This window comes from Lytechinus variegatus, chromosome 1 (assembly GCF_018143015.1).
Source record: "Lytechinus variegatus isolate NC3 chromosome 1, Lvar_3.0, whole genome shotgun sequence".
NCBI classification, from domain to species: Eukaryota; Metazoa; Echinodermata; class Echinoidea; order Temnopleuroida; family Toxopneustidae; genus Lytechinus; species Lytechinus variegatus.
Genome location: NC_054740.1, coordinates 56285026 through 56308791, shown reverse-complemented (window position 1 = coordinate 56308791; position 23766 = coordinate 56285026). Strand labels below are relative to the sequence as shown.

At 36.4% G+C, this 23766-nt stretch overlaps 2 protein-coding genes and 1 pseudogene across 2 annotated transcripts in view; 1 reads left to right on the top strand and 2 right to left on the bottom strand.

The window, feature by feature from the left end:
* The window catches only part of LOC121417666 (NEDD8 ultimate buster 1-like), a 40975-nt gene that overhangs the window by 10616 nt on the left and 6593 nt on the right, over nt 1-23766 (top strand). Inside the window, exon 9 of the mRNA XM_041611402.1 lies at nt 403-644. Coding sequence (XP_041467336.1) covers nt 403-644 — 242 coding nt within the window. The remainder of the gene's footprint in view (nt 1-402; nt 645-23766) is intronic.
* Nucleotides 5258-13995, bottom strand: LOC121417646 (zinc finger BED domain-containing protein 4-like). Its single transcript, XM_041611385.1, has 3 exons — nt 12472-13995; nt 8936-9133; nt 5258-7011 (listed from the first exon to the last, which is right to left on the bottom strand). Exons 1-3 carry the CDS (start codon nt 13207-13209, stop codon nt 5821-5823), a joined length of 2127 nt encoding a protein of 708 aa, XP_041467319.1. The 5' UTR covers nt 13210-13995; the 3' UTR covers nt 5258-5820.
* LOC121417654 lies at nt 14918-23218 on the bottom strand (annotated as a pseudogene).

Sequence of the window (23766 nt, the reverse complement as noted above, 5' to 3'; positions counted from 1 at the left end):
ATGTGCAAATCATGTTTAAAGGAAAATGAAACCCAAAATTTAATACCACATGATATTATTGAAAAATGCAAGATAATCAAAACTTAATCCATTAACACCCGATCGGATATTCCTTGTGTCGAGTATGCCTGGATTGGGGTATAAATGGATTTACTTAGATTATCCTGTATTTATGATATTATGATGTATTAGATTCTTGGTTTCATTTTCCTTTGATATAAACAGAATGTTTATGATCAAAGGAATTTATTTTTTAAAATTACAGTATAATAAGAATTATTGTATGTGTGACATCATCGACTCATTTGCATCACTATTAGTGACAATAGTATACAATCCGCAGTTTTATGAAATATAAAAATGTCATAAAATTTCTTATCAATTCATTTACATTGATTATAGGCAGAGCGGATACTCAATTCCCTTCAAGTGGATGAGACTAAACTAATGCAGCTGATGTCGATGGGTTACGAGATGTCCGAGGCTCGGCTCGGACTAAGAGCAGCGGCAGGAAATGTGTCACATGCCATCACAAAAATCCTTGAACGGAGAGATAGAAGGAAAGAGATAGCAGAGAAGGAGAAGGAAGAACGGAGGCAGAAGAAAGCGCAGAGGAATCTAGGAAAAACTGCCGATGGAAGCTGGTGAGTTGATTTCATGCTTTATTTTTTTTAGTTTTCTGATTTAAAAAAAAAAGTGATGGAGGGCTTAATTGTCCTCAGCCTATGTATTTTGGGGTTTTGTACACACAAAAAAAACTGGGTGATTTTTCTGCTGTTCAGATTATGAATCCCTTTTTTTCAATTTGTAGAAGAAAATGTCACTGACAATTATTCAGGGCTCAAACGAATGGAAACCGACAACTCTACAAAAGGATTGATGTGATTTCTTTTTTTGCCTGTTATTGGGCATTAATTGTGAGGAAAAGTTGTTGCAGAATTGGAAAGTTGTGCTAAATATGCAGGAAATAAAATATGGCAAAGTGTAGTGCACTGCTGCAGATTTTATCAAGTTATGATTGCATGCGAATGATATCTTTATGTGATAGAAGTGAAGCAAATAAAGTAATCTGAAAAGCAGAAAAATCACCCCATTTTTCTCTGTACATACCTGTGGAATAACGTCATGGTCTTGAGGCTGGTGACAACGCACAAAAAGTCTGTTTTTCACAGCCTAATAATTAGAGTTATTCTTGCAGCAAAAATGCCTAAAGCTTGCATTTCTGTGTCAAGTAGTGTATAAGCTTTGGTTTGGTTTATGATTTTTCTTTCACTCGTAGGTCCAGTCTGGGTCTTAACTGAAAATTTAGTATTTCTTTTTTTTTTCAATCTATTCAAATCAACTTTTTGTTGGGGTTAACCCTGGGAGGCTACTGTCACTAAAAGGTGGAAAACGTGCTCGGACATGGACTTTCAAAAAGGACCCTAATCAAGTACTATCCTTTGATCTCCGAGTTCCCTTATTTTTTTTATTTTGTCACTTTCTCACTACCCTAAATAGTGCCTCAATATTTAATTCTTATGATAGGGTTGAAAAATACCCCCCTGATTTTGGCAATTTCGATACCATATTTACTGTTCCCTTTCACATCGCCTGGCCATAAAAAAACAAGCCCTTTTATATGCTTTCATGTATGAGCATATTGTCTACCTTGTAATGGCATGTCTCCCCCCCCCCCCACCTTTTAAATGCCCACACATCTGTTTTTCCTTTCATGCAGTGGTGTTTAGCACAGTGAGTTGGGATTAATATTTGAACATTTGGAAGCCATTATGCAATTATGGACAACTGTTTTTCCAAAAACCTATTTTGATTGTATCTTGCAATGTTCAATATTCATGCTGATAAACTTATCGTTTAAGTCAAAAATTTGCTCTTGAAATTTATGACATTTTTTTGACTGAATTATGCAAAATGTCAAAATGTGTTATATAATTAAGCCTTTTCAGAGTCAATTATATCCTACTGTAGTACGGAAAGATTGACTTAGGCAAAGTTACTTTTCATACTGAAATGAGAATGCCTATGTCATTGATGATGATGTTGTAATGTTTTTTGTCTCATACACCAATATTTTTGCATGTGACTATTCAAAATGGCACGCACCTTATTAATTGCAAAATGTCAGTTGGAAAGTGAATGAATAAAATTAAAAAAAACAAGGATATGACAATCTGTGTCGTCTCTATACTCTGCTTCTATTAAAAATGCTTTAACAAGTGTGTTGGATGCAACTTGGATGATATTTAGTGGTGATTAATGTCGACTTCAAAATGTGGGATGTATGCAATGAAAGGTTGTGTACAAGACAAGGAAGTTGTTGCAGGCATTGACAGGTCTAGTGTCAGTCCATTATTTAAAGAAAACCCCCCACAAAGTAATGTTAGAGATGCCTTTTCACAATATTAACATCCATAAGCACGGCCACCACCACACACATTTCGGTAACATAAGAAAAAATAATTGCCACTTTATCTTTCAATTATTTTATTATGTTAAACAAACAGATGAGAAATGCAAAAATTTTTTCTCTGTCAAATTATACGTCTCGGTGGAACCTCATACATGGACCGTTTATTCAGAATCCTAATTTACAGTGTGCCTGTTAAAAACCAACGTAGTGGTAAAGATGCCTTTTCACAATATTAACAGCCATCAGCACAGCCAACAAACACATTTTAATAACATAAGAAAAAACAGCTGCCACTTTATCTTTCAATCATTTTATTCTGTTAAACAGATGAAAAATGCATTTTTTTTCTGTCAAATTATACGTCTCGATGGAGCCTCATACATGGACTGTTTATTTAGAACCCTATTTAGAAGCATATTGTGCACAAGCTTTCTCTGCCTCAGCACCTTCTCTCTGGAATAATTTGCCGTTAAATTAAGGAATTATACAATCACTGGAGACCTTCAAATCTAAACTGAAATCTTATCTTTTCTAACAGTATTAGTTATTGGCACTTTGACACTCATCCAAACTTTCTCATTCTTTCTTTACTTGTGCACCTCTTAATAGAATATTTCTAGATAGATGGCGCTATATAAATGCCTTATTATTATTAATCCTAATTTATAGTGTGCCTGTTAAGTAATGAAATACCAACTCTGTTAAAGGGGGTACCCCACTATTTGTAGACTGCTTCAAGCAGGAAAATTATAAAATGTTCATTTTTATTTGAATGGTAATTTGGTTACCATCATCGGTGAATCAAAAGTAACTTCAGTGACAACTTCTTGCAACCGTTTGCAAGAAAAACTGTTTGCGACAATGAAAAATGTTCACAAACTCTTGCAACCTTTTAAAAACCTTGGCAAAATGTCTTTAAGATACCCCCTAAAATCCAGTACCTCTTATGTCTCTCTCAAATTATCTTGAACTTGGTCCAACACTCTTGTTTCCCTTCTCACATCATTCCTATTTATACAGGCACTGAACTTAGTTTTTCTCGAGCTGAAATCATATATTAGACTTGGAGTTCCAGTAGTTTTTAGAGCAGGTCCTTTTTTCCATCAGGCACATTTCTATATCAAACAATAAAAATGTACCACAAATATCCAAAGCCAATGGAAGGGTCATCCATTGAATCTCTGCATATTGACGCATCAGTATTTGTGATGAAGGGGTATTTTGTCTTAGTTTGTTGCGTCATACTGAACTTGCAACAAAAGCACACAAGCTTGTGTTAATCTGATTCTTTTTAATTATGTGTTATTTATTACAAAGGCAAGCATGAAGCTTGTAAGCACTCATAACCAAGTTCTCATTCTCTGACAGTTCTCACAGTAATAGAGATTTTTTTATGCTCCTGAGCTAACATCGAAACCAAGGATTTCATTTCAACTTTTGAGAAATGTGATAAAAGAAGAAAAATATGAACATATTTACAGGCAACAAGACAAAAAAAAATGCTTGATTCGATAACTCTTGAATAAGTTCAGATGAATCCATTTGTGCACCAGTTTGCAAATGTCCTATGTTTTTCCTAAGTGAATACAGGACATGTTTTGAATAATTTGTGCATTTAGAGTCATTTAACCCCAGGCAATCATCATTGGATTTAAAGACAGCTCAAATATTCATACCTGAATTAACCACACTGTATAAATTAAAACAACATTATTTTGAAGGGTGGGTTATATTAAACATTAAAACTGTGTTTGGAGTCTGTGGCATGTAGGATAGTAGAGACATCCTACCTACATGTACCACCAATGACAGCCAAGAAATAGGAACAAATTACCGGGGGTACTAAGAAATTTCCAAAAATAGGAACACACGGGTCATAACTCAAAGTGGAAATTTTCTTTTCCCCAAAACAGAAATGTTCCTGTTTAAAAGGAACACTTGGCAAGTATGAAATATGAAAGAGTAATGAATGGTTTGCAAACAGAGCTGAAATTGACAAAATGGTGCGTGAATGGTCGTACATTTGTCACTTCAGAAAATAGAAATAAGGTGCAGAACAAGAGAGTTAATAGACATGCATTATATGAAAGTGAAATAGGCGAGAGGAACTGAGGAAGGAGTTGAAATATCAAGCACAAAACCTGTCTCAAAAAAAAAGAACAATGGGAAGAGGGCTCGGAATGCAGAAGGACAGCAAGACAATGATGCCCTGGAATTAATACATCATTGCAATTACACTGTGGTTGCATTCTTTCCCAAATTTCTGAAGATTGAATTTTCCCCAAGTGAATGTTGAGTAATTTGTTAATGAAGGAATATAAAATTGCAATTCATAAAATTTAAAGGTCAAGTCCACCCCAGAAAAAATGTTGATTTGAATAAATAGAGAAAACTCAAACTAGCAAAACGCTGAAAATTTCAGCATAATAAGAAAGTTTTGACATTTCAATGTTTTGCTTATTTTCACAAAACAGTGATATGCATAATTCAAATGAGAAAGTCGATGATATCCCTTACTCACCTTTTCTTTTTGTTTTTTATTGTTTGAATTATACAATATATATTTCATTTTTTTATAGATTTGACAATAAGTACCAACTTGACTGAATCATGGTATCAAACAATGCTCATTCCACATGTTCAGGGAGGAATTAACCGTTTCACTTGACAATGAGGAGAAAAATAGAATATTCCGTTTCATATAATAAAATACAAAAAATTGAGTGGATAACGTCATCAGTCTCCTCATTTGCATACACACCAGGATGTGCATATAACTGTTTTGTGAAATTAAGCAAAACTTTAAAATGTCATTTTCTTATTTTACATCCGATTTTGATGAAAATTTTAGTGTTATTCTTGTTGGATCTTTCTCTTTTTATTCAAACCAACTTTTTGTTGGGTTGGACTTGTCCTTTCAAAGAAATGATTCCAAGGGTGTAAAATGATTAATAAGATAAAGAATTCAATAGCAACACTTGGCCATTTAATATTTTAAGGAATAATCCCAATAAATACAATTCAAAAGAAATGAATTCAAGAGAAAAGAAATACTATCAATAGCAATGGTGCATTTAAAGTAAATTGATTAAGGAATATATAATTGCATATTTTTTTTGCAATTAATAAATCCAAGAGTAACAGAAATAATAAGATTCAGAATTCAATAGCAGCTCTTAATCATTAAGACATGCAGGCTACCCAATTCAAAAGCATTTCAATTTTTTTCTGATGTATATCACATATATAGTGTACAAAAAGTGTATCACTAGGTAACTGAATGCGAAACAATTTCATTTAAGGTGAACAGTGAAAACATGTTGGAGGCCCGAATACAATGCTTACCAATAAACGCACAGAATTGAAATCTCATCACTAAAGTCCTCTGAGTATTTCAAAATGTAAATCTAGTCAAATAATTCTGTGTTCTTGTGAAGAAAAAGCTGTGCATCAATATGCATGTGATCAAGACGTTTACGGTTCTCGAGAGATCTCATGGTCTCTGCACTCATACACAACGGAGTAGCAGCTATTGGCACACACAGGATACCCTTGGCAAGCTTAGAGAGCCCAGGGAATCGCTTCTCATTTAATCGCCACCAGTTGAGGGCATCTGTTTCTCTGGAAACGGGACGTTCCAACCTGAACAGGTCAATCTCATCCTCTGGCTTGGTAATCTTCTTGTTGAACTCGTCTTCTCCAAGTAGTGCAAAGAATGGCGAGTCTTTCTCATCTTCGGCATGCTCATGCTGGTCTTCTCTGTGGTTGTCTGCCAGTTTCTCCTTTAACCCCTCGATCACTGGGACCCGATCCTCATCGGACAGGAAGCGCAGGTGGTGAAATCTTGGGTCAATAGCTGCAGCTTGCATCATCAAGGAGCTGGGAAGGATTTCATTCAGCTCACACCGTGCTTTCAGCTCCGCACTAAGGATGTTCCTGAAGACTTGCCCATCTTCGGAAATGTCCTCGGCATTTGGAACATCAATGTGCTGAAGCACTCCATGCATGACTGGTAACCAGCAGGAACCGGACTTGTTCTTGTCATCACCCATTACTGCCACTGCTGCTTTCACACCTTGGAGGGCATGGATGATCTCATGGAGTACCTTCCACTGAGACTCTGTCAGGTTTACTTCCAGGTCTACACCAAGAACTTGCCCAATCACATCCTGTAACTCTGCCAGTTGACAGAACATATCTGATATCACTTGCCATCCACTGGAATTGTCACATATGGTCAGAGTGAGAGATGACTTCTTGTTTTTTAGTGCGTCTCTCAGTCGCCTTTGGCAGATTCGATCTGTGGACAGGTGAGTGATGAGCTGCCCAGCATCTTGTATAAGTTTGGTAATAGATGGAATGCCAAGAGCATTCTGGACAGCGATTCCAAGGAGTTCCCCGGCACAAGGTCTGCTCTCCACATTCAGAAAGGCACAAATAGACTTTAATACTTTCAGTCTTTCAGAAGTGTCGGCGACAGACTGCTTACCATCTGTGCCGTACACCATAGCTGGAACATCAGAGATCGTCACACCACAGCTTTGGCACACTTCACTTATTTGCTGAGCCACATCTACATCTGTAGCATTGGCCTTCACCTGAAAATATACAAATAATAATATATACTTCAATTTGTTGTTAAAAAAATATAAAACAGAGACCTTGATTGAAGCACAATTTTTTTTTTTTTTTTTGGGGGGGGGGGAATGCTGAGAGGTACAAGCAGTAACAACTATTTGTGTGAGACTATATAGGATTGGTCAAGTCCAGCTCAACAAATATGTGGTTTGAATAAAAGAGAAAATTTAAACAAGCATAATTGCATAACACTGAAAATTTCTTCAAAATCGATGTAAGATAGCGTTATTTTAAGTTTCGCTTAATTTCACACAAGTGGAATGCCTCTGGCCGTCTCACCTGCATCACACAGTTCAATATAGCATCAGTGCTGACTTTGAAAACTACTCTAACTCGCACAAGATATTCAGTGATACATGGTTACTTTTATGTCCACTTTTTACGAACTAGACCAATAAACTTACAGAGATATGGTTATTCAACAAAAAAACCCAACATGGCCAAAGTTCATTGACCTTACATGACCTTTGACCTTGATCATGTGACTTGAAACTCGCACAGGATGTTCAGTGATACTTGATTACTCTTATGTCCAAGTTTCATGAATCAGATCCATAAACTTTCAGTTATGATGGTAATTCAACAGATACACCCAATTCGGCCAAAGTTCATTGACCTTTGACCTTGGTCATGTCACATGAAATGCGCACAGGATGTTCAGTGATGCTTTATTACTATTATGTCCATGTTTCATGAATCAAATCCAAAAAAGTTATGATGGGAATTCAACAGATACCCCCTATTCGGCCAAAGTTCATTGACCCTAAATGACCTTTGACCTTGGTCATGTGACATAAAACTCACGCAGGATGTTCAGTGATAATTGATTAACCTTATGTCCAAGTTTCATGAACTAGGTCCATATATTTTCTAAGTTATGATGACATTTCAAAATCTTAACCTCAGGTTACGATTTCGATGCTGATTCCTCCAACATGGTCTAAGTTCATTGACCCTAAAATGCCTAAATGACCTTTGACCTTGGTCATGTGACATGAAACTCTGATAGGATGTTCAGTAATACTTGATTAACCTTATGGCCAAGTTTCATAAACTAGGTCCATATACTTTCTAAGTTATGAATGATGTCATTTCAAAAACTTAACCTCAGGTTAAGATTTGATGTTGATGGCGCCTATAGTCTCACTCTGCTATGCAGGTGAGACAAAAACAGATTCACATCCTAGTCAGTATGTAAAATTTAATGAGACGGATGACATCATCCACTCACTATTTTGTATTTCATTACATGGAATAAGAATAACGTGGAATAAGAAATATTCTTATTTTCTCATCACATTCATGTGAAACAAGTCTTATTCCTCCTTGAGCTTGTGGAATTATCAACATTTGTTGGTTCAAACATGTGGGTCCTTAATGTAAAATCTGAAGAACAAAAATGAAATATTTTAATTCAAACAATAAAAGAAATAGCGAGAGATATGGTCGACTCTCCCTTTCACATTTCACTGAGTTGTACTTTTTAAAAAATGTCATAACTTTCTTATTTTACATCCGATTTTGATGAAATTTTCAGAGTAATGCTTCTTTCATCAGACAACTCAAATCAACTTTTTTTTCATCTTGATCTAGCGGTTCTACACAAATACTACCCTTTACTGATAAAGCAGTCGTGATAAACAATTCTTTTTTTTCTAGCGTTGATCCTTTCTTTTGCTTCATTCTATTTTTCTCCGGGGGAGGGATGACAAATATTGGAATGAAAATATTTTTTCGCTTGTCAAACAAATTGCCCCCCAAATAAGTACTTTGACTACTGTGCTCCCCTATTCTAAAATTCTATCTGTCCTTGCCATATCAAGCACCTCCACTGGGGAGCTTGTCTTGTAGGCCCATATAACAATTTTTCACATACATACTTACCTTAACCGTACCAAGGACCCAGCTCTCATTTTTCCACTCTGCACTGATAACATGTGAGGTTACCGTAATGAAGTTCCTGTTGTAGTAGTCGGTCCATAGATCGCAGGTGAGACCTATTTTGAGAGCACTTGATAACCGTTCAGAGAGTTTAGTCCTTCCCACACCTAATCGAGCCAGAAGGCGCTCCTCAATACTAAACTGTGTGGATAAGCAAATGTCAAAGAATTTCAATCAACACTTACTTTAGATTATGTAGAGACTTAATGTGACTTCAGTGATATTCATTGTTAATGAAAAACCAGGGGCCTGTTATATAAAAGAGTTATGTTCGTGACTTCGTGGTAATTTTCTGTATAAATCAAGATTTCTTAACTGTGTGAATAAGCAAATACACTGTACATGTCAAAGAATTTTAAACTATACATAGTACACATTTACTGATGATTATGTTTAGTTGATCTGACTTCAGAATGATGTTCAATTGTTAATGAAAAATCAACCACGGCCCTGTTTTGCCATTATGGTAATGAGTAATTAGCATAGTGTATGTGTATACCTTGACAGCCAATCAAGATTGATGTGGTAACTTAGTTACCACAATAATAGCAAAGTAGCCATTCTGTTTCATGTTTTTAGAAAAGGCTTTAGGTCCATGATGTCCATCCATCCTTAACATAAATAGGAGTAAAATTTTGGAGGGGTACTCATAAATAATTCAAAGTGAAAGTCCATTTTGAAATTTGAATGGTTTAAAAACAGTGAATGGGACTGTATCCAAAATGAGAGAAAGTATTCAAAGAGAAAATTCTGGTTCTTAAAAATCATTTGTTCTTGGCCTAGTGAATTGACATTAAACTTTTATTCAAAATGAATTAAAACTAAAAATGAAAATGTAGACTGTAGAAATCATTTTGTGTTAAAAGTGTTTTATTTGAATCATCAAACACAGAAAGGGATCCATAAAAATTGTCATTTTTGTGTTTACTTTTGATGCATTATTTCATTTGGTGATTTACATCGTTTTACATTGCTTCCATCCATTCTACAAGACTATCCCCCCCTTTTTTTGGCTGTTCCTTCATTACATTTCAAATTCCAAATCATGGTTTTAACACATGTATGAATATCTCTGGCAACAGCATCACATGGGGAGCATTTCAAAATGATGTTAAAAGTTACTGTAAGTGTGACACCTTGCATTTGATTGGCTGCTAACAAATTAGTCAGTGAAACTCACTGAAAAAAAAACTCTCCATGAAAATGCTCCTCAGGTTTATTTCTCCCAAGAGTCCCACTACAATACTATCCCACCGCTGCCACCAGAGTATAATTCCATCAAAATACATCTTCTGGAATCAGTTTATTAGTCAACTTATCCAATCAGAAATAGGGTACATTACAAAACAAGTGGAATGCCTCTGGCAGTCTCACCTGCATCACGCGATTCAATATAGCAGCAGTGCTGATTTTGAAAACTACTATAACTCGCACAAGATGTTCAGTGATACTTGGTTACTTTTATTTCCACGTTTTATGAACTACATGAAGACCTATACACTTACAGAGATATGATGGTAATTCAACAAATTCCCCCAACATGGCCAAAGTTCATTGATCTTACATGACCTTTGACCTTGATCATGTGACCTGAAACTCGCACAGGATGTTCAGTGATACTTGATTACTCTTATGTCCAAGTTTCACGAGTCAGATCCATAAACTTTCAAAGTTATGATGGTAATTCAACAGATACCCTCATTATGGCCAAAGTTCATTGACCTTTGACCTTGGTCATGTGACTTAAAATGCACACAGGATGTTCAGTGATACTTGATTACTCTTATGTCCAAGTTTTATGAACTAGACCAACACACTTTCAAAGTTAATGGTAATTCAACAAATACCCCCAATTTGGCCAAAGTTCATTGACCCTAAATGACTTTGACCTTGGTCATGTGACGTGAAACTCATGCAGGATGTTCAGTGATACTTGATTAACCTATGTATAAGTTTCATGAACTAGGTCCATATATTTTCTAAGTTATGATGACGTTTCAAAAACTTAACCTTAGGTTAAGATTTTGATGTTGATTCCCCCAACATGGACCGTCTAAGTTCATTGACCCTAAATAACCTTTGACCTTTATCATGTGACATGAAACTCAGGCAGTGTGTTCAGTAATACTTGAATAACCTTATGGCCAAGTTTTATGAACTAGGTCCATATACTTTCTAAGTTATGCTGTCATTTCAAAAACTTAACCTCGGGTTAAGATTTGGTGTTGACGCCGCCGCCTCCACCATCGCCGCCACCGTCGGAAAAGCGGCGCCTACAATGTATAGTCTCACTCTGCTATGCAGGTGAGACAAAAAAGGAATTGTGACATAACTAAAATCAAGAAGCAATCATAAACTACCAGACAAAAAATATGGAAATATGAATAGATGATTCTTCAAGTCTGTACTCTTATTCTTAGCCATTGTGTAGTATGAGTAACAATGTTCGACCATGGAGCTATTCTGTAATAGCTCCATGGTAAAACCTTGAGAAACTACATGTTAGGGATACTCATTCTAAAACAGTGATTTTTATTGAAATAGTATAACTTATTAAAGTATTGTTTGACTTTGTGAGCAGCCGATTTAAAAAATTCTCAAACCAAGATGAAACATGTGTACAAGTGCATGTATTAGAACTAATAAACCCTGAAAACAACCATTATTGAGAATAAAAAGCTAAAACTACAAGGCAAACCCCGATTTTGTAATTGGGCATCTTATAGACATCTAAATAGTACACATAAGTGTATGGGATGAAATTAAGATGGTGTTTCTGGTCACTTTATATTTCAATTTTTGAAGCACTTTATAATCATTTACAAACACGATTTTTTTCTGGGCTTCATTTTTGGAACATATCACAGACACAGGTGATAAGTGTGACCTTCTAGCTCAGATTTTTTTAAAGTCAAGCCAATGTTAACCAACCACTTTAATAAGTATATAAAAAAGTAACATTTTTTAGCTTCAGTGAGCAAATAACAATAAATTTTGTGAAGTGCCTTAGAGTAGTTGCAGATTGATATTGAGCTATTTAAAAGCCAATTATTATTGGCTGAGGGCAAATTATTAAAAAAAAAATCACAAAACTGAGAATGTGATGATCCTGTGGATTGACTCAGGAATATACTAAGTTACTGATCAGATGGATTTAGGGATGCATAAAAAATAATTTGGAAAGTAAATTAAACAATAGGAACCTATGGATAAGAATATACCAGCAGAATGATAAGATTTAACTTTAAGCAAAATGTAAAAAAACGATATATTTGAACAAAAATCATTGCAGGTAATTCCAAAAAGTTGGGTTGATGATTAATGATTAATCTCAGTCTGAAATTGGAAGAGGAAAAAAAAAAGAGCACCATCATAAATCTCCACTGTCTCATCTCATGTACTATTAATGTTAATTTTTAAAACTTAAAGAATGTGCAAACAGGCAACAAACATGACAAAGCTGCTTAAATAAAACTTACAACTGTTGGAAATGTGTATCCCCCTTGGAAAGCCTCTATGAGCCCCCTGAATCCAACTCCTTCAATGACATTCACTGGCAATAAATCGTTAATCAGCATTTGAAATATTGCGTTGTTGATGCCCTGGGCACGGAACTTAGAACACCCAAGCTTCTTCAAATTAGAATGCATAGCACTTTTCATCTTTGATTGCTGTAGTCTGATGAGGGCTTTATTCTTTGCAGCTTGACTGAATGCAATGTTCCTTGTTTTTGTGATAGCATCCATGGCATCCGCGCCATTGGCATTAGTCCCGTTTGCTGCGTTGGTAGTGGTACTGGTGTCAGCACCCCCATCGACAACCATCTCGCTGGCTTCACCCGGCTTTGTTTCTGACACTTTTCCTCCCTCTTCATCTTTCACTTTGCTTTGACTATCACTCGAAGAGAATGGGCCCTCTGCAAACTTCTGGATATGGCCGTGTTTTAGACGATGTCGATCTGGAATGGTATCTGGATGATATTGGTCTGCATGCCGATTTAACAGATGGTTCCTCAAATTCGAGGTACCGCTCCGAGACGAGGCGGTTAGATGCAAACCGCATAGTTTGCATTCAATGTACTTCATCCTATTCGTTTTCGAAACGCGGTACTCCATGAAGTCCCACACATCCGAACGGCGACGAATCTGCCTCACCGGCTTGTTTACGTACTCACTCGAGATTGGTTCTTCAGCTTCTTGAATCAGGTTGACTTCCATGATAATTTTATTGCTTTATATACTAGATGAACTTCTTGCCCCAAATATGGAATTGCAGGGTTAAAATCAAGCTTTAAAAAGCCGGATACTAATTAGAGAAAGCGAGTTCACGTTCAGTTTATCAGATAGATATCCGACGCATGACTGAATGATACGGTATACGGTGCGGCGGGAAACTGCATTGTTCGCATCCGGGTTTTCGGGTTGCATTATGCAGATAGACTAGAAACTAGGCGTTTGTATGAATATGTTAGATAAATCTCATTGGATTTCGTCCCGGTGAAAGTACAGACAGGAAGACTGCATTCGTGTAGCCTGGGATATTTCATGAATGAGAACGTGGGGGAACATATTCTGTGACTGTTTCGTGGGGTAGACCAGGTTGGTTACTACTGTAGACTTGGACTAAGGAAGCTCTGGTAGCCTTCTTCAGTTATAATTATTTTTAGTTTGCAAATTAATCGATAGTTAGAGTTTCCTAACGGTGAACATCGATCGCTTTGCGTCCCTACTTTTCATTGGCGGAAAGTTTAGTGAAGTAACCATAGTTAACATGCCACTGTGTTGGTTGACAGGTGAATTACTGACGATTGTTACCGACAGAATTCACTTCAGAGTGCAAGACCACCTCGTATAACCCCACCCCTCCCATTGTTTCAGAGGCCCAAACTCAACGAGATAATAACCAAATACAGTTCTTGGAATTGAATTAACACTACGATAAGATTAATACTAAGTTTTTGATTTACACATCGTTATGGTTGAATCAATTGAGATATATCAAATAAGACCACCCACGTTTAATTTTTTTGTTAATTTTTCCTTTTACATATAAACAGTAAATGAGAACAAAGTTCATACGTTGGAAGACGTCCGTAATATTTTAGTGTTACCTTATGACAGCAGCCCAAATTTGGGGGGGGGGGTGTTACAAGCAAATAAGGACTGTCATGTCTATTTTTTGGGGGGTGGGGTTGGGTAACTAGCAAAGAAGTACTTTCCGTCTTTTTTTTTGGGGGGGGGGAGGGTGATGATTAGCAAAGTAGGTCATTTTTGTCATGGGGGATGACTAGCAAAGAATGGCCTCCTGTCCTTTTTTTTTGGGGGGGGATGGCAAGATGGAATTGGCAAAGAAGTACCTTCCTGTCTAAATATATTTTTCTTTTTGAGGGTTTGTAATTGGCAAGGGGCTTTCTTTTTTTTGGGGGGGGGGGTAGACGAGCGAAGGGGTGACTCACAAAAAAGGACTTTCCTGATCATTTTTTGTTTACAGCAATGAAGTTAAAGGTTACATTTTCGGCTTTCTTGTATTTTTTTTTTTCATTCATTTATTTATATTATTTTTTGGGAGGGGGGGGGCGGCAAACATGTTTTGGCAAGTTTGCATACTTTCATGTTGTCACCATCCCCCCCCCCCCTCTCTCTCTTTCCTATGGTAGTGATATTTCTCACTCCAATCACCTTTAGAACAATCTTTAATCATTTGTTGGAAATTGAATATCAGGTTAAAGAAACATAACAGACATGTTTTCTTTTTTTAATTTGCAACATGTTTATTTGGAAAACATTAATTGAATGACTTACAAAGTGAATTTGATTTGTACAGGTACTTTGATCATAGTTTTTTGATCATTCACATAACTAGAAATGTCAAAATCTATATATTCCCAAGGAGACTAGGCATGTTTTTATATTTTTCCCCAACTCGTTCCTACAACACTGGCTTGCTACCTCAACTTGCAAAGTCATTCCCTCAACTTAAAAACTTGTTTCCTCTGCTAACAAGACAATTGAATGCAAATGAAAAAATATGTAATTTCTGCAATATTTGTAAAGTTCCAGAAACCACTTTTAATATTTTTACCTGTCAAGTGTTAACACTTTTTTTTAATTGTTTCTAAATTTATAGATGCATTGTTCTATGTAAAGATTGTTTCAAACGAAAAGAATTTCTGATAGATCATGAAATAGAAAAAAAGAAATAAATGTTGTTAATCTTACTATGAATTTTTCAGTTTTGTAATTTATAGGAATTAAAAATAAGAAAATGTTTTAGAAACAAAAAACATCAGACTTATGCTCTTTATTTTATGAAAGACCTAAAGGTAGAAATTCGAAGTTATTTAAAAAGAATCTTGATTTAAAACAGATCTCAAAGGTTCTGTTTCATGTCTTGTTATTTTACTTCTGTATATTTTTGTATGTGACTTTTTTATAAAACGAGTGCAAATATTATATGAACAAATAAAAATAAACTTGTTTCCTCTGCTTTTATTATGAACATGTTTATAACTCATGGCAAGGACTTACATGTAGTAAGTTGTGGGAACAGGTTACTGTTATGTTGAGGGTACAAGTTATACTGAGGGAATGATCTAGTAAGTCGAGGGAACTAGTTATGAAATCATCAACATGTCATCACGGGCTCTGCAAAAATCAGCATTAATGGCAATCTATTTATTGATATTGTTCATTTTTAATTCTCTTAGTCATAATGTAAACAGTGTACAATGGTTTGGGTGAAATTAAATTAGACGTACTTTTCTCTCTTTTTTTTTCAGAAACAAATTATGAAAGTAAAATTACGGCACTTGTACAAAGCAAGAATTCCATTACAAAAAAAAGGCGACGGAGATGTTTATCACAAACTGGCTACTGTTTGCATGAGCAAATTCACTGATCATTTATCTATATATTGAAGGCAGCTCAACTGTGTACAACTTAAAATTTAGATTTGGATGGAAAATGCATTTCCCCTTGTACCCTCTCTCTCAAACAAATTAACTAATAAGAAGCACAATTTAAAAAGGATTCCCATAATTAGGGGAGCATTTCATGAAAGGCATTTCATGAAAGGCCTTAAAGGACAATTACCAGAGTAACAAACATCAGTGCTTGTTAGCCAATTACGGGTGGAAAATTGACAGAAGTTTGTTATTTTCCATCCAAGTTCAATTTCATTTTCAACTATTGTGCTCCTTCAATATTACTGTTTCAACTTTTCTGATCTCAGAATTTACAGTCAGATGCAATCGATCTTTACATGAGCAAAATGATATCAAACTATTTTTTCAGGTCTTCAAGACCAGTGCAAGATTGAATTAATTTCTATCCTTTCCTGTGGAACTCTAGAATGTGTTGGCTACTTCAAAAATTAAAAATTGAAATTCTGGAGCTTCACATTTTACAGAGAGGGGGAAGTACTGGTAGTGAGAATAAATTTGAATATCTGCATTCATCAGAGAAAACCCAAATGTCGATTGAACCTGTTATTAATTTGCCCACAATGAAATTGGAAATATATTATACCAGATACATTAATATTCAAACATAAAATATTATTCTTGAGGGATCTACACAGTGAAGCAAGTTTCTTGATATCCCAGAAATATGAAAATGCGAGAATGAGCCGTATAAATGACCTACATGTAACAGAGGCTGTATGGCTGCTCACATTTTAAAGGCATATAGTACTCTCTTTTAGAAAATTTGAACTAATGCACAAAACATTCAAAAGCTCATGCAGCAGCGGCACATTCAAAATAAATATTTCTTTGTACATACTTAAATCAAAATTTTAAAATATGTACATGGATAAAAACACAGTACTCAATGCATGTTGAAGGAATCTTCCTGTAGGCCCAACTAAGACATTTTTCCCTACAAGTGAAAATATATCACTTCTTGGTGGTATTTCTTAAAAGCTGTTTGTAAGACACTGGCGTATGACTGATGACATGTTCTTGTGTGTCAAATCAGATTCTCAGATCAATTTTATTCCTGTTAGCTTCAAGTATAATGTGATCTTTATAGATTAAATTCTTGTTGCTATAGCACAGCGCACACTATGAGATCCGATACAATGCAATTTTTTTAATAAACAGCAGTTTGCATTAAATCAATGTAGAAGTTCCAAGAAGTAAAACTATTTTATTTGAAGTTTGGCATAATGCTAGGAATAATAAAATGATAATTTTGCTTTGCGGCAAGCCCCATTATCCAAATTGGCTTCCAGTCGCAGCCGATGTTGATGTCAATATGATTCAGAACTTAATTTGCTTTTATTCCTTCAGGGAGGCTTGAACTAGACTGAATTTTGATTTCAGTAGTCCTACGACTATTTTTAACTCTGATCACTTAGATACTATTGGTTGGAATGTTCATATCAAATGTTATTAAAATTTCTTTGAAATGGGAATCACAATGGATCGCAGAGTCTGCGCTGTGCTTAACAAGCAGCCGAATCAGAATTATTATAAGTCAAAACATTATAGCAAATTCACTACCATTGCGTTCAAGGAGGGGAAATTTGGAGCCCATTTTGCACAAGAACAGGACATCAATCATATGTAAATTAGTGCATGACTAATAACTTATAAACGGCTCTTTGAAGCGATCCTTGGTATTGGCTTTTGAGATACCAATTGAACTTAAGTTTACCAATGAAACTAGATCATCTAAGATATACTTCACTGAGACTCACTCTGTGAACATCTCAGTCTCTAGATCAAAGAATAGACATTTTTTTTATTTTCCTGACTTTGTTCCTAAAGCAAGGCTTACGTCCTAGCATAGATGTATTTGGCACATAGTTTAACGACACTGAATTATTAAAAATACAGTGTTCGGTGTTTGAGTTTGGCGTTGAGAACTTGAGTCAGGTGCCTGAGCTAAAAATCGACTTTTTGGTTAGATTGATGGTGTAATTGATAGCTCAACAATAACTCCAGAGATGTTTATTCATACAAGCCTGAGTTCAAGTTTGGGATGTATAGATATTGTACATTTTTCCCACACTCAAACAGCAAAATTTATCCAAGGCGAAAGCCTAAATAATAGAGTAGGCGATTGCATTTTTACTTTTATAGGTGCCTAGCAGCAACAAAGTGTAAATATAATCTGATTATGTAGTCATTACTCATGATCCAAGTTGATGACAAACTTTTGATGATAGTAAAAATGTTAAGAATTTGTATGTAAAAAAACACTCGAAAAAGGAAGAAAAAAAGTTTCACATAGCAAAAAATTTAAAAACTACATGTATACAAAAAAGCACATAATCTTTGAAAATTTATACAATTGTCAATATTTACACACAAATTTCAAATGTCTGGGGGATGACTGACAATATAAACAAAAATGTTCAATGTTGAATACAGTACCAGGAATGAAGGCAGAGTTCTGAATTGTCAAGTGCATCACATAGATAACAGTTAATCTCCTTCCATTTGATCTGTGTCTAAGGAGAGTCAATAAGGTTCTTATAGCTGGGTCAGTGACCAGTTGTGATTGAGGAAGATGAGTGGTGCTATAACTTCAGTTTCCAAGACAGCCCTTTTCAAATCCAGCATGGAAGCTCCGGCCATGATGTCACTCATAGGCTGCGCAATGGCAGGCATGCAAAGGAACTGCTTGGCCAGCTTGACAAGGTTTGGAAACCTGCTCCTGTTGACCCTCCACCAGTCCAACGGACAGGAGTCGTGCCTCAGGGCAGGAAAGTCCATGTAGCTATTGATCTCACTGTCGATATCTAGTTTGTCTGGAACACCTTCCTCTTCTCCATTACCAAACAAGCACAAGAACGGGGGATGATTCCTTTGAATCACCTGACTGGTTATTTCCACCTTCTCCATCGGCAACGCCCGGACTGGCCAGCATGACACTTTTGAGCGCGAGTAGGACATCCACCTTGTCCTCTTCGGCGATGAACTTCAGCTTCTTGAAGCGGGGATCGAGCAATGCAGCAAGCATAGGCACGGAAGAGGGCAGGATGGCAGTCAGGTCCCATTTGCTTCTGGTCTCCCGACCTATGGTCTTCAAGAACCTTTCCATGGGTGAATTTGGCCCATGACTAGAATCCTCACAGTGCTGAAGAATACTATGGACTACAGGAAGAAGACATGAAACAGATCCAGTCCTGTCCTTGCTCATGACTGCTAGAGCAGCTCTTAGGATTTGGAGTGAGCTAACAAGTTTCTCAGCTAATCTCCATTGCGGTTCACTGAGAAGCAATTCCTCACTCTTTGGATCAAGACCGCAAACTCTCTCTACAACAGGTCTGAGGGCCATCAGCTGTGGAAGTAGAAAAAGAGGGAGTAGTAATTGATTTCAATTAAAAAAAAATCTTCAGAGTACCGGTTCAAATATGATTTCAGCGCAATAATTTTTTCAAAGAGAATGTTTTGATATGAAAACAATATTCAGGGAGAATAATATTTGAGGAAGATCAATTTAATTTAAATCCACTTTATCCTTGATAATCAAGTTCAAAAATCCTAAAATACATTCATATTTACCATTACAAAGAAAGGACAGCAAAAAGTATACACGTGAAAAATAATAAAATAGTCTTCAAATATGAAAGAAGTAATTTTTTTTCTTAATTTCTTCAAAGGAATCTTTGATTTCAATTGTGGTATTATATTGAAGTGGCCAGTACAAAAATAAAAACAGATAGTGAGAAAATCATAACAATGAAAGACAAAATAGAACCTTATGGATCAAGTAATTTCATTTATCATTGGGAAAGTATTTTGTTTTTTCTGAGGTGTATCAAATTACCTTGAAGAGCATCTCAGATGTGGCAATCCAGCTACCTCTATGATCTTGCACCAGATCAATCATCAGTTTACCAGGATCACTCTCCTTCAGCTCCTGCAGTAGTCTGTTGGCCTCCTCATCAAAGATGAGATAGCTCACCAGTTTACCTGCCCGCTCTATGACGGCCCTCACCTCCGGGACTTTGAACGCTTCCAGGACGCACATCTCAAGCTTCTCTGCTGCACAACCCATCGACTCACAGACCAACGTAGCCCCAACTTCCATGGCAGTTGGCTTCATCATCCCTTGCCGGTTGAGGATTGCCACCAAGTGCTCTGATGGCAAGCCATACTGGAACATTAGATCATTAATGTACAGGCAGATTTCATTGTTGTTAGTTTCAGCACTTGAAACATGCTCTGTGCCTAGGACATAGCTTTTGCGCTCCCACTGATTTGTTAAGTAGTGAATGCGGACCGTTGTATACAGCTCCTGGTCACTGCCGCTCCAAAGGTCATACACAAGAGAAAAGTAGACTACTTCTTCAGCCAGAATTTCTTTCAGTTGTATCTGCATGGATGAATATAATCGGCAAATAAAGCTCTAAATATATGTATAGTAGTCCTTTTGAAGAATTGTGGCACTTAAAAGGACATGTCCACACCAACAAATAGCTGATTTGAATAAAAAGAGAAAAATCAATCAACATAACACTGAAAATTTCATCAAAATCGGATGAAAAATAAGAAAGTTATGATATTTCAAAGTTTCACTGAATTTCACAAAACAGTTGTACATGTATGCACATCGTGGTCGGTATGCAAATGAGACTGATGACGTCATCCACTCACTATTTCTTTTGTATTTTATTATGTGAAATATGAAATATTCTAATTTTCTTCTCATCGTCAAGTGAAACAGCGATTTATTCTGCCCTGAACATGTGGAATTAACATTAATACTATATGGCTCAGTCAAGTTGGTCCTTATTGTCGAATCTGTAAAAAATGAAATATCAATTGTATAATTCAAACAATAAAAAACAAAAGAAATAGTGAGTGAGGGACATCATCGACTGTCTCATTTGCATGCACGTGAATTGTGCATCTCACTGTTTTGTGAAAAATAAGCAAAACTTTAAAATTCCATAACTTTATTTTACATCCGATTTTGATGAAATTTTCAGGATTATGCTAGTTTGATTTTTCTCTATTTATTCAAATCAACATTTTTCTGGGGTGGACTTGACCTTTAAAAGAAATTTAAGTGTAAACACATTTGGTAAGTATTTTCATACATGCCAAGATAAGCTGTATTGTGAAAATAGACTACACTTACAATTTTCAAACAATTTTTTTTTTAATAAAATGATTTTCAATGAAATTCTCAGTGTTATGTTCACTTGTTTTTCTCTCTTTGAATTCAACTTTTTTTGGGGTGGGCTTAATAGACACACTAGATTTTCTTTAGTACCTTATTCTCTTCATACATGACAATTAGGTTGTTCAGCAACTTCTGCTTGCGTGGGATTTTGTGGACGGGTTCAATGGACCTCATGTAGGACCTGAAGCCTTCGGAATAGATGAAACTCAAGGGCTGAAGACTCTGGGCCATCATTTGCAGGAGTTTGGGAGCGATGACCATCTCACCTTCATCCATCTTCTGCTTCTGGATATTGGCCTTGATTGGACTCAGACTGGGCATTGTTAGATGTCCAGATGAAGTTGATGGTGGAGTGTTGGGTATTTCTTCTGGTACTGGTGTCAGTTTCGATGGAGTTTTCTTGAGGTCTTTGATGGCCGAGGTCCTGGATGTCGATGGGAGATCCTTGAGCTTTGGGATTTTTTTCTTTCCGGATCCTGGGGTCCTTCCACCAGGCTTGAATATCTTTGCTGAAGGACCAATAACCTAACATGGATTTTAAAAGATGTAAATAAATTTCTAAGAATTATCAAATAATTGTTTTGACCAAGCAAATACCCCCACCTTTTGAATTACAAGTATCTAAAGATCTAATCTGATAGGGGAAATTCACAAACAGTATAGGCGCTGATCAAGAAATTGAGCTTTGGAATTTTTTTCTTTCCACATCCCGGAGTCCTTCCAGCCAGGCTTGAATATCTTTGCTGAAGGACCAATATTCTAAAATGAATTATAAAACAAAAGATGCAAATAAATTTTTATGAATTATAAAATAATTGTTTTGACCAATCAAAAAACCCACCTTACGAATTACCGGTATCTAAAGATCTAATCTGATTTTGGGGAAATTCACAAACAGTAGAGGCGCTGGTCAGAAGATTGGGGATCATCCCAGTTTTAATACAGCCCTGAGCCTGGGAATTTGCTCAGTTTTCAAAGATTTCTTCTCCACACAAAAAAATCCATGAAAGTTCATTCTCCTGTCAAGAACCGTCACCAATCAAGTGTGGTAGTGAAATGTAAATTCAACATATCATAATTCATAACAAGATTTTTGGAAGACGGCAAGTCGTGAAGAATAGACGGTGAACTGGGCCCTGAGGGAAATTGAGGTCACTGAATCTGTTTTTTAGCACTTTCGATCCCCGTAATTGCCATCTATAGGGGTAAGTGAAAAAAAAGCCTGTCGGCATAAACAAGGACACTTTCCATGCTTTCAATTCATCAAGACACGATTTGTCTTGGTACCGTTTATGCTGAGGATAACCTGACCTTGTTTTCTGGGACAACCAAAATTTTTGGACCAGTGGCAGTGCAGCGCCTCTACTAACAATTTAACAATATTTGACTCCACTTCTAATGTTTTAATTGGGTTACAGCCCTGTAGTACTCCTGTAGGCTGCATCTCTTCCTTGGCTGGGAAATTTTGACCCCCCCCCAAAAAAAAAAAAATATATAATAGGGCCTAACAAAATATTAAAATAAACATAACATTGGTCAGTCATTTTTCTTTTTACTTTTGTGCACGAGAACCTCTTCTCCTCCCCTCCCCTTTTTCTTGCTTTTGTACGGTGAGCAATGTGTGGGTAATTTCATATGTGATTGTGAACATTATGTAAGTAATAACTTAATAAAGATTTGCAATGAGTATTGCATGTGGATGATGTTACTTCAGTGAGCACTAGCAGACTACATTACCTCAAATTCTTCCATGGAATGAGCTGCAGTCAAGTGATAGCGCAAGTTTGTCGTGCCTCCTGTGTAAGCCAATATCTTTTCGCAAAAGCGACACCGTGCTCTGCGAGTTTCTCTGTTTAGCTCCATAAATTGCCATACTGAGGACCGAGGGCTCAGAATTTTCCCACTCCGACCAGCCTGAGGACTGCTCCTTTTCATTTCGAAAGACCTCGATATCAAGGGTTGTTGTAAATATGAGTAAAATGTGATCGATTCCTAATGAAAATCCGACGCAAAGGACAGCTTGAATCATGCAGTAGTCACATACGAACCGTACGGAAAGGGGCCACGCGCTCGACGCTCCTCATCGATTGGGGTCATTTGTTAGACTCTCTTCGCAGTCGTTTGTTCTTTTGTGGTATATGGTGTATGTATAACTTTTCGCACAAAATAATCTCCGTGGTCACAAGCGGCCATCAGTAGTTGACACTGCTATATACTTCATTGTCTTTTTTTTTAATCTGTAAGACGTTTAAAGATGTCTTAATTATGTGTAGTCCTATTGGGGAATTGGAGCAATACCCTACCTCACCCTTCCTAAAATTCACACGACCAAAAACAAAATGAGAGAAAAAAATTGCTCGTCTAATTTCTCATGACCAAAATGACATACAGACCTACATTTTTTTTTTGGGGGGGGGGGGCTTTCATTTCAGCCAGGATCGGACCGGAAAGCACAGTGACAGTACGCCTTCCACTGGATTTTCTTGTATTAGAGAGAGCCCCAGCACAGCGTTTTCAACATTTTTGTCCTACACAAAATAATGTGGGGAGCGTTTCATGAATTTAAAGGATCGACTGTCCTGTTTTATCCGAAAGTTATAGGAACTATTATGCTTCTCAGCCAATCAAAATAAA